Source organism: Rattus norvegicus, chromosome 17, assembly GCF_036323735.1.
Source record: "Rattus norvegicus strain BN/NHsdMcwi chromosome 17, GRCr8, whole genome shotgun sequence".
NCBI lineage: Eukaryota > Metazoa > Chordata > Mammalia > Rodentia > Muridae > Rattus > Rattus norvegicus.
The window spans coordinates 9,821,772-9,832,221 of record NC_086035.1 but is presented as its reverse complement, the minus strand read 5'-3'; the positions used below and the strand labels follow the sequence as shown (position 1 = coordinate 9,832,221).

The 10,450-nt window shown below is 56.3% G+C and overlaps 1 protein-coding gene across 3 annotated transcripts; it reads left to right on the top strand.

Annotated features, from left to right (window-relative positions):
• The first annotated feature begins 236 nt into the window (after positions 1-236).
• Tspan17 (tetraspanin 17) lies at positions 237-7,869 on the top strand. 3 transcript variants are annotated; one of them, XM_006253630.5, is made up of 9 exons: positions 237-513; positions 3,274-3,324; positions 3,405-3,551; positions 3,901-4,071; positions 6,062-6,187; positions 6,412-6,459; positions 6,965-7,081; positions 7,159-7,220; positions 7,684-7,868. In XM_006253630.5, exons 1-9 carry the CDS (start codon positions 427-429, stop codon positions 7,718-7,720), a joined length of 846 nt encoding a protein of 281 aa, XP_006253692.1. In that variant the 5' UTR covers positions 237-426; the 3' UTR covers positions 7,721-7,868. The 3 variants fall into 3 exon arrangements, with proteins under 3 accessions (XP_006253692.1, XP_006253693.1, NP_001013156.2); XM_006253631.5 differs by lacking the exon at positions 3,405-3,551; NM_001013138.2 differs by having other exon boundaries at positions 287-513; positions 7,159-7,869.
• The last annotated feature ends 2,581 nt before the right edge of the window (positions 7,870-10,450 follow it).

The window sequence follows — 10,450 nt, the reverse complement described above, 5'->3', positions numbered from 1 at the left end:
GTGGGCAGGGCTGCGGGGAGGACAGCAGCTTGGCCTGGGCGGAGCCTGGGAGGATTAAGACTGGCTGGGGGTGGAGTCATGCTATGAGCCGGTCTCCGTGAGGACTGAACCTGGCTGGGACTGGGGGGCGTGGGCGGAGCTCCAAGAAGACCGAGCAGTCCTGGGGCGGGGTGTGGACTGACACTGTGGGCGGGGCCGGAGCGCTGTTGGAGGGCGGGGTCGGATGAGGGCACCGCACTCCGGGCGTGGTAGTCCGAGCGCCAGGGGCGGTGCTACAGCGGGAGGGGCAGCCAGTGAGCTGTGTGGCTCTGGCCATGAAGCCGCAGCCGCCGGGCTAGGCCCGGGGCGGCTCCACGCCTGGGCAGCCCGCAGAGGGCTGGGCCGGTTCCCGGCTCGGGTTCCCAGGGCGGCAGGTGGCCGCTCACCATGCCCGGCAAGCATCAGCAATTCCAGGACCCTGAGGTTGGCTGCTGCGGGAAATACTTTCTGTTTGGCTTCAACATTGTCTTCTGGGTGAGCGTGGGTCGCTTCTCGCTCTGAGCTGAGGATGGGGGCTAGGGGGTCTCAGTTGCTGGTGGGGGAGACCCTTTCCGAAGCTTGTGACCGGGGACTGTTCCTCACCCCCTCTACCCTGATGCCCTGTCCCCAACTACTCTGGGGAGCTATTGGGATAGCTGGGGGGGGGGTGGGACCCAGTCCCAGCAGAGGGGTGATGGTAGTCTCTCATTGCAGCCCCAAGTTTGGGCAGAAAAAGGTGGCAGTGTTTGCAGGAAGACTGCAAGGGCGCGGTATTTGCGGACGAGCCCTGCCCCGCCTCCTTGCCACTCCAACTCCCGGCGTGGTGCGGTGAGGGTTGCGAGGTTGGGTCCTAGCGAGTCTACCCTACAGACGCTCAGAAGCATGTGAGCCAGGAGGGTAGGAGTGACAAAAGCCAAGCCCTGTGCCTCTGCAGGAAGAGGAGCTCCAGTTGAGAACAGGGAGCTGTCCCTTGGGAACAGAATTCAGCATTCCATAGCTGACCAAACAAACAGAGGCTTCCCTCTGTGTGGCATCCGTGTCCCGGTCCTGCCAAGTCATCTTTCTCTTCTCCCTCCCCCCATCCTATAACCAAAGCGGGCTGTGCATGCTTTCCTTTATGCAAGGCCTTTTTTCCAACTTGTATTCAGCAGAATTCAGTGGCTCTGTTCCCCACCCACCACCATCCGTTGGCTCTGCCCTGGGGTGGTGTCCTTGAATTTCAGCAGTCTTCTGTTCTGAAGGGTGTGGGCAGCTACAGGGAGCGCTGGCCTGGAAGTCAAAGGGCCTGAGTGTAGCAGGCCTAGTCCAGAGGTTTTTGGGCAAGCCACTTTACTCTCTGGGTCTTAGCTTTCTAGCCTAGGAGGGGCTGGTATTAGAGTTTGTCTTCTGGGCTGTTAGATTAAATGAGGGTTTTTTTTGTGCTTAAGACAGGGTCTCACTCTGTAGCCCATCCTGGCTTGGAGTTTGCTACAGTTTTCCTGTCTGAGCTTTCTGAGTGCTGGATTATACCAGCTTCATAGTAAATGGGTCATGATGAGGCATGTTCTCCCAACTACCTTATTATTACCTGTAGTTTACAGATAGGGGACTGAATGAATAGACGGTGAGAGGTTAAGTCATTTGTCTAGAGAAACAGGTGATTATCAGTGGGTGGAGGGAAGGCAGAGCTGAAGTAACTCTGGGTGGGGGGGAGCGGAGATGAAAGTCCCGGCTTGGGTGGGGAAGTGAAAGTGGACAGAACATTAAGGTCCTACCTATGCTTGGGCTGCATGGGACAGTCAGGGTCTTAGAGTAGAGTTGGACCAGATCTAGTTGGCTGCAGGTGTACATAGGGAAAGGTGACAGAAGACCTGAGATGGGAAGGGATCTGGGACCTTGAATTCCTGGTGTCCCACCTCCTGAGTGTGGGGATCATAGGTCTGCGCCTCTCTACCTGTCTCTACCTATGCTGTCTGGACACTGGCTAGGTGTTGTCTGGGCAGTCTGTGCTTCTTTCTCATTGTCTAGCCTCAGATCCTTGCTTGGGGAGCCCTGATGGTAAAGGCCAGCCACCCTCTCACCTCTGATCCCTGACACACCATCAGAGGAGAGAGAGAGAGAGAGAGAGAGAGAGAGAGAGAGAGAGAGAGAGAGAGACTACCAACACCCCACCTCCACCCACCCACCCTTTCCTTCCCTGGTGCCTTGGAAATGCCTTCTCTGTGCTGGTTATGGGGCCAGGGGCAGCTAAGCATCGTGTCCCCTGCCTCATCCTGTCTGATTTACCTCATCTTTGAACTCGCTAATGTTTTGTTTTCCCCAAACCCCTCCTAAATGGCACAGCCTCCTGTTCAGCCTTCCTCTGCTTCCTCTTAGCCTCTTCCCTTGCTCCTCCTCCCCACAGTCATTTCAGGATCCTGACATCTCCCTGGCTCCCGACACACACATCCACAGCCCACCCTCACCTTCCGTTTCAGACGCCTCTGCCCCGAGCGAGCACTGTTGTTAGTCCTTTGAGCACACCAGAGAACAGGCTAGCCCTGTTCTCTGACCTCTCTACCCCTGCACAAAGGAAGTACCAAGCGGATAAACAGACACCTAAGTGTCTGGAGAGGGCGGTGGGCAGCTGGGGTTTGAGTAGCAAGGAGGACTGAGAAGGAGAGGAGTTCTAGGTAGAGATCCAGAAAAGGCAAAGATCCCGTGGTCATCAGTTGCTACGTAGAGAGTTGGAGGCCAGCCTCGACTACTGCCATGAGACCCTGTCTCAAAAAGCCAAAACGGGCTGGAGAGATGGCTCTCAGGGGTGAAGAGCACTGACTGCTCTTCCAGAGGTCCTGAGTTCAATTCTTGGCAACCACATGGTGGCTCACAACCATCTGTGATGGGATCTGGCGCCCTCTTCTGGTCTTTCTCAAGATAGCAACAGTGCATATAAATAAATGAATCTCGAAGAAGCCAAAACAAAGGCACGAGTGCGCCTGAGGCCAGATGTTTTCTGAGCCAGGCTGGGGCCTCTAGGGATTCTGCTCCATTTTGAGAGAGTCCAGGAAGGGGGTGACGTCCAGCCCAAGGTTAGAGGTAGCCTCCGACCCTCTAGTCTGTGGGAAAGATTCCCTGCCTGGTGTCCTTGGAAGATGAACTGCCAAGTCCCACTCACAGCTTTGGGGTGGGGGCGGGCCTGTCTCTCAGCTTCCTGACGGTCAAGGACCGGTCAAGGACGTTTAAGAGCCTGGGTGCTGGGACCCAGCCCTGAACTCTCCCTCCCTGCTGTTGTAGGTGCTGGGAGCCCTGTTCCTGGCCATCGGCCTCTGGGCCTGGGGTGAGAAGGTAAGAGAGCCCTTGGGGCTGCCCAGGGGGTGAGGGGGAAGGGGAGTCACTCCCTCACACTTGTCTACTCCCTGGTGCAGGGCGTTCTTTCCAACATCTCAGGGCTGACAGATCTAGGCGGTCTTGACCCCGTGTGGCTGTTTGTGGTGATTGGGGGAATCATGTCAGTGCTGGGCTTTGCCGGCTGCATTGGGGCCCTCCGGGAAAACACCTTCCTGCTCAAATTTGTAAGTCTCTCTCTACCCTAGACCCGCCAGACTTCTAACCTCTTTCATCCAGTTCTTGCCTAGTCAGGGTGCCCAGACCAGGAACAGGTAAAACCACGCTGTCTTTTATCAACATAACACGGTACTGAGGGGAGCAAGCTCAGTGGTAGAGCATTTGCCTAGCACACACACACACACACACACACACACACACACACACACACACACACACACACGGCAGGGCTGGGAGGGGGTAGCACTTCAATAGAGGGTGGCACCTGGGGACTGTGGCTCCCTGGCAGAGGTAGTAGGAGCTTGTCACAGATGCCACACCTCTCCAACGCCCTCCATCTCTATGCCCCCAACCCAGTTCTCTGTGTTCCTCGGCCTCATCTTCTTCCTGGAGCTGGCGGCCGGGATCCTGGCCTTCGTGTTCAAGGATTGGATCCGAGACCAACTTAACCTCTTCATCAACAACAATGTCAAAGCCTACCGGGACGATATTGACCTTCAGAACCTTATCGACTTTGCTCAGGAATACGTGAGTGTGGTGTCCGTCGTGGGCCCCCATGCGAGTGACCCCAGATGGGCACACGAAAGAGGGAGCAAGTTCTGTGTGTGCGTGGACCATTTCCTAACCCACCCAGGCCAGCAGACTCCAGGGAAGGAACCTTTAAGGGCCCCTGGTCCAGGAGAAGTCAGCTGCTCATTCCCCAGGCTGCCTGAGCCTGGCCCTGTAGAGACACAGGCTTGTGAAACTGTGGCCAGAGGAGGAAATGGAGTGCAGGGGCTGTGTTGCTGATGCCCCTTGACTGTGCCCCAGATTTTGTACAATCTTAACTCCCCGCCAGCTCTCTTCTGTCACTTTGACACTTAGGTTTGGTGATGGGCAAGAAGTGCATTGTGGGATTATGTTCCTATGCAGGCATCAGAGCAAAAGCAATACAGTTGCTTCATTTCTTTTTTCAACTTTGTCTGTATGGGTGTTTTGCCTGAGTGCACACGCACGTGTGTGTGTATGCGCGTGTGTATGTATATGTGTGTGTCTGGTGTGTGTGTGTCTGTGTGTGTGTACATAGTGGGTGTGTGTGTGTCTGGTGTGTGTGTGTCTGTGTGTGTGTGTGCGTGCATAGTGGGTATGTGTGTATGTGTGTGTGTGTGTGTGTGTGTGCGCGCACGCGCGCACACGTGCTTGACAACTGTTTGCCTTGTTCTTGAAGAAGCCAGAAGAGGGGCCGTAGGATCCCTGGAACTGGAGTTACAGACAGTTGTGACCTGCTGTGTCGGTGCTGGGAATTGAACCTGGGTCTTCAGGAGGAGTAGCCAGAGCTCTTAACCACTAAGCCATCTCTCCAGCCCCAGCCTAGCTTGTTTCCATCAAGCATCCTGCCCCATCTACAACTGCACTCTACTTAGAGCCCTGGAAGCCATCCTCACCTGCGCATTCCAGGCCTTATACTCTCTCAGGGCCACACCCTGTCACAGCCAGTCACCTTCAGCAGTGAGTGGCCTGAAGCTGTGCAGGGCAGAGGCAATCCTGTAGCCTGCAGTTCCCCTGTGTGCTTCCTTTCTCTATTCAGTATGGAATTGGGACAGGCCTGGCATACGCCAGGCCCCGAGCCAGGTGCGGGGAGATTCAGTGTTTTTTAAAATGTGCAGCCTGTTCCCTTCGTGATGGCAGTGTGTTGTGGAGAGGACGCTGAACATATGAAATAGGGCTGGGGGAGGGGCAGAGGGGAGGCGGGAGGAGAGAACACACGAAGGAGGGATGAAATGGAGCCTCTGTCTGGTGACCTTGCTGTGGGGTGGGGAAGGAATGGTGGTGTGTGTGTATGTGTAAAGAACAGGAGTGGTCCCCAGCAGGGACAGCAGTCACTTAGCAGGTGACAGGCAGGTGCTGGCTCAGCTGTGTCTGAGACCCGTGCGTACACACACACACACACACACACACACACACACACACACACACACACACGCATGCACGCCGCATGGCCACATGGTCAAGCCCCTGGCTGTGCCCACAGGCTCTGGGTCTGTGACTAGAGCTGTCTCATCCCGAAATTCCGCAACCTCGAGGCCAGCTTTTCAGCAGCCGGTGCAGCTCACTCAGGGCTCTGCCCTGTCCCAGGCTAGTCCTCGTGCACTGCTGCAGACGTGGGCTTGCCGTGGCCACATCTGGCAAGAGCATATTCTAGGGAGGGGAACCGAGACTCCAGCATGATGACAGCAGGCATTTGGGGAGTGGACTGGGATGGAAAAGGGGCAGGGAGGGAAATCTGGCCGTTCCTCTCCTGTCTATGCAGTGAGTCTGAAGCGCCTCTGTCCCCTAAGGGAAGTCAATGAGGAAGCCACGCCTGCTGCTTAGTGTCTCATCTGTCTCCCTACCCACTCTGATTCCTATGACCCAGGCCTGTTTGCTGGGGGGTGGGGGGGGTGGAAATTGTCTCTCCCTCCCTACTTTGGGTGAGGCTCTAGGGTTGGGCCTGGTAGCCAGCTGTGTCCCCTTCACTCTGGGCTCTTCCTCCCCCCAGTGGTCTTGCTGTGGAGCCCGAGGGCCCAATGACTGGAACCTCAACATCTACTTCAACTGCACTGACTTGAACCCAAGCCGCGAGCGCTGTGGGGTGCCCTTCTCCTGCTGTGTTAGGGACCCTGCGGTGAGTGGGGCCCTGGGAGGAGGCAGGGTCCCCGTGGTAGGAGCTGCACGCGAGTGTGCTCCAGTGTCCGTGAGAGAACTGAGAAGTCTGGAGTTTCACTGCAGATGAGTGGGCCTGGGAAAACCTGAGCCTCCATTTGCTTCCCTGTGAAGGAGGGCATTACAGCTGAGGGGGAACCCACGGGTGTTCCCTTAGCATATTGCTAATGGCCTGTCTCCCCTCAGGAAGACGTCCTCAATACCCAGTGTGGCTATGACATCCGACTCAAACTGGTGAGGGGCGTGGGGACAGGGTTAAGGGTAGCCTGGAATATAGGGGACGGCAAGGGGCCTCTCATGAGCTCCCGTGGAAGGTCTAAGGGCTTCTGTGGGGTGGGACCAGCCCTGGGTGGGTTTGAGGTATTGGATTCCTTATTCCACCTCTGTGAACACCTGCTGTGGTTGGCTTCGCTCTAGACCTTGGTCGATCCAGAGCTAACACAGCGCTTCCACACCCAGGGAGTAGAAGGAGAAAAACACGAAATCGTAGGCACATTAAATGGACAGTCCTGGGACAGCTCAGATGAGAACTTAGAGGGTTGATGGGTAGGGTCTGAGTCAGGGAAAGCCTCTTCCGAGCAGCCAGGCTAAGACCCAGGGAAGGAGCCAGCCCCTGTACAAAGGCCCTGTGGCAGAAGACACTGTTGGGGAGGACAGTGGGCTTGGCAAGGTGGAAGAGGGGCGGGCGGGCAGTCTGAGCTGAGGCAGGCAGGCTGAGCCTGGTCCTGTGTCCCCTCAGGAGCTGGAGCAGCAAGGCTCCATCTACACCAAAGGCTGCGTGGGCCAGTTTGAGAAGTGGCTCCAAGATAACCTGATTGTGGTGGCCGGGGTCTTGGTGGCCATTGCCCTCCTCCAGGTACAGCCTTGGCTCTCCCCCCACCCCACTCCTGCCTGAAGCTCTCTGCTCCTCCTCACCTACTCTCTGTCTTACAGATATGTGGCATCTGCTTGGCCCAGAACCTCGTGAGTGACATCGAGGCAGTAAAGGCCAACTGGTGAGGCTGCCGGGGGTGATGGCCACATGCCTGGCCCACAGGGCTGTAGTGGGGGCCTCCTAGGACGCTCTGCCTCACTCACAATGGCAAGGCCTGTGGGACGTCTGTTATGACCTGAGCCCGAGGCTCTGTGAGCATGGTACTCAGGAAGCCACTGAGGCTGGACTGGGGCTGAACTGGGGCTGTACTGGGGCTGGACTGGGGCTGTTTACCACAGAGCTGTGTGTGTGGGGTGTACACATGTGTGTGTGTGTGTGTGTGTGTGTGTGTGTGCGTGTGCCTGTGCCTGTGTGTGCGTGTGCGTGGCATGCACGTGTGCGCACTCGTGAGTACACCTGGAGTCTCCACCCCGCTGCTGTGAGGTGGTGGCCCTTCCAGAGCTCTAAGGGAGATGGAGCCAGGAGGGTAGGGCATGTACCTGCGTCCCCTAGTCTACTGTGGGATGTATCCCTGTGTGGCTTAGGAGCCTGCTGTCTCAGACCACTCCATATTCACCATGACCTTGAACCTGCCTGGAGCTCACCTTGGCCTCAGTGTCACAGCCTCTGAAATGGGTCCAAGAATCCTCTCTGTCTCTCTCTCTCGCTTGCCTCTCAGGACCACACATGGTGATGGCTACGAGCGACTCAATAAACACTTTGAAAAACAGTGGCTTAAGTTCACCGTCTTTGAAGGTTCTGTTGGCGGCACGGCCTCTACAGAGTTCTCCAGGGGGGACCCTGGCCTGGATTCAACCAAGGCCTCGTAGGTCAGGGTAGACTATTCCCTTGAGACAGCCTTCCAAGTGGGCGTCTTATTGCCTTCAAGGTCACATCTCCTGCTTCTCCTGGGGAATGGCTGTGGCCACACCAGCTTTTGAGTGTCAGGGTCATCTGTATCGGGACACAGAGGCACCTCACCTGGTCTGTTCTATGTACCTGACCGCTAGTATCTGAGAGTAGGCCTTTCCAACCTCCGAGGGCTATTTCTGGCATACTTCTCATGGCTGCTGTGCCTCAGCCTCAAGAAGGGCATAAAGGGGAGTTGGGGATTTAGCTCAGTGTTGAGCTCTTGCCTAGCAAGTGCAAGGCCCTGGGTTCGGTCCCCAGCTCCGAAAAAAAAAAAGAAAAAAAAAAGAAAGGCATAAAGATCCGAAGAACGGGGTTCTGTTGATCACCCCTAAGAGGGCACAATGGGGAGATCCCATAGGTGCTGGGGCCAGAGGTGGGTGTCAGAATGCCCAGAGAGTGGCTGAATGCTGGGAAGAGGGCAAGAGGATTGTACTCAGGGAATGCCTGGTATTGGTGAGGGTGAACTGACTGCTCAAGGGTTGGTTCAAAAACCTCCATGCCTGCAGTTTTGCATTATGGCCACCAGAGGGCACATGAGTACCACATTCTCTGCTGCTGGTTTTCTTACAACCTCGCCTCAGTACCTTCCCGGCTTACCTGCAGTGGTTTGCAAACTTCTAAGGATGCAAAGCAGTTCAGGCTTGGACAATCTAGCTGCCCAAAGGGGTGGTAGGTGTCACATGACCCTTGCGCTGGGCAAATGGAGGGGTGGGCTGGTTCAAAGGTTCACCACCCTGATGTGTCTGTTCTCTCAGTGGGTTATAAGAGTGGAGTGGAGTGGTGAGACCTGTTTTGCTTTGGTCTCCACTGGTACTGCAGACCAGACGGAGGAAGACATGGGTTCTGTGATGAGATATCTGTGCAATCTGGATGAGGTTAATGACCTGCTTGGGAGCGGGAGCACGGTAGGAACTGTGTTGAGACAGGTCCTCATCCGCAGGTACTGCCTGCTGTTCAGTTGTAGCTGATTGCAGTGGTGCAGGGATGCAGGGCTGACACCAGAAACCATAGAGAAGCTGGGAGTCTGCAGGCTGTTGGAAGACAGCCAGGTTTGAACTCCAACCTGCAGGCAGCACGTAGAGCCCAGGACTCCAGCTCCTGTGTCAGCACCGCCCACAGAGGCCCTGACTACTCAGCTGTGTGGGGTGCTGGGAGCTGCTGCCAGGTGGGCTGGCTGGGCACCTGATATCCTTGCCCCCCGGCACAGGCTGGCAGAGCTCTTGATGGCCCAGCCACGGCGGTTTGTACACTGCAATAAATACAGCTCAGAAAGAGTTGCCTTTCTCATTTCCAATGGCTTCATTTCTCCCCCCAAAGCTCACAGCACCCTTGTGAGTTACAGTTTCTTTTTCTGATGGGGAAACAGATTCAGAGAAGGGAGGGAGGCTGCCTGAAGCATACAGGGCGCATGGATCCTACCACCCCCTTGTGCTGGAGTTTGGCGCACTACACACAGTCTTCTTGATAGGTTCTGGTAAAACCTGTAGACTGAACTAGCAACCCATGGGGGGTGTCAAGCCCCTGCCATTCCCTAAAGTGAGATCAGAATCTTCTTAGGTGCTAGTGACACAGGAGAGAGACTGAAGTCCCAATCCTCTGCTGCCTCCTCAGCCTGCGCTGCCGCCTCATGGTGAGACAGATGGTGAGGGGGCAAGCATTTCTGTTGGTAATATGCACCCTGGCGAGGATGAATGACAGCTGGAGAGCCTGGGAGGAGGGTTGGGAAGGGCGCCATCTCTGAGGGACCCGGATCTAGGTTCTGGCATCAGCTTCGGTATGGCCTCCAAAGCCGCGGTGGGCTTGGTGTGGGGGAGCTGGGATGAGCGCCCAGGTGGGAGTGAGGATCGGGGAGCGCGGGCATAGGACGTGAAGGTGCTGCGATATTGAGGCTAAGGTGTAGGAGTGGGGACCTGGGCCAGACGCAGGGTTCTCCAGAGCTCAACTTGCTACAAGATCTCCAGTTTCCCACCCACTCCTCCATGTCATCCGTCCGCTCATCTGCCTTCCACGCACCCCCACCCCCACCTGCCCGCTGCTTGTGGCAAACAAACCACCACCCACAGAGAGGCCTGAGCCAGAGACTGGGTGGGGTTCCTAAGGCAGAGGCAGGCAGGGAGCAGTCGCTAGTACTGTGAGGATGTGCTGAGAAGCACGTGATTACCACTCTGTCAACTTCTTGTTCCGACAAGACGCCTCAGACAAATCAAGGGAAGAAAGGTTTCTTTTGGCTCACGGTTTCACAGGATCTGGTTCACTGATGCGTAGCTCCATCCTGTGGGCCTGTACTGAGGTGAAACTCAGTGCTAGGGAGTGTGCGGTAGAACCGAGCGGCTCGCGCGCGCATGCGCAGCAGACAGACATAGGGAGAGACCTAGGATAAGGCTGCCAGAGGCATGCTCA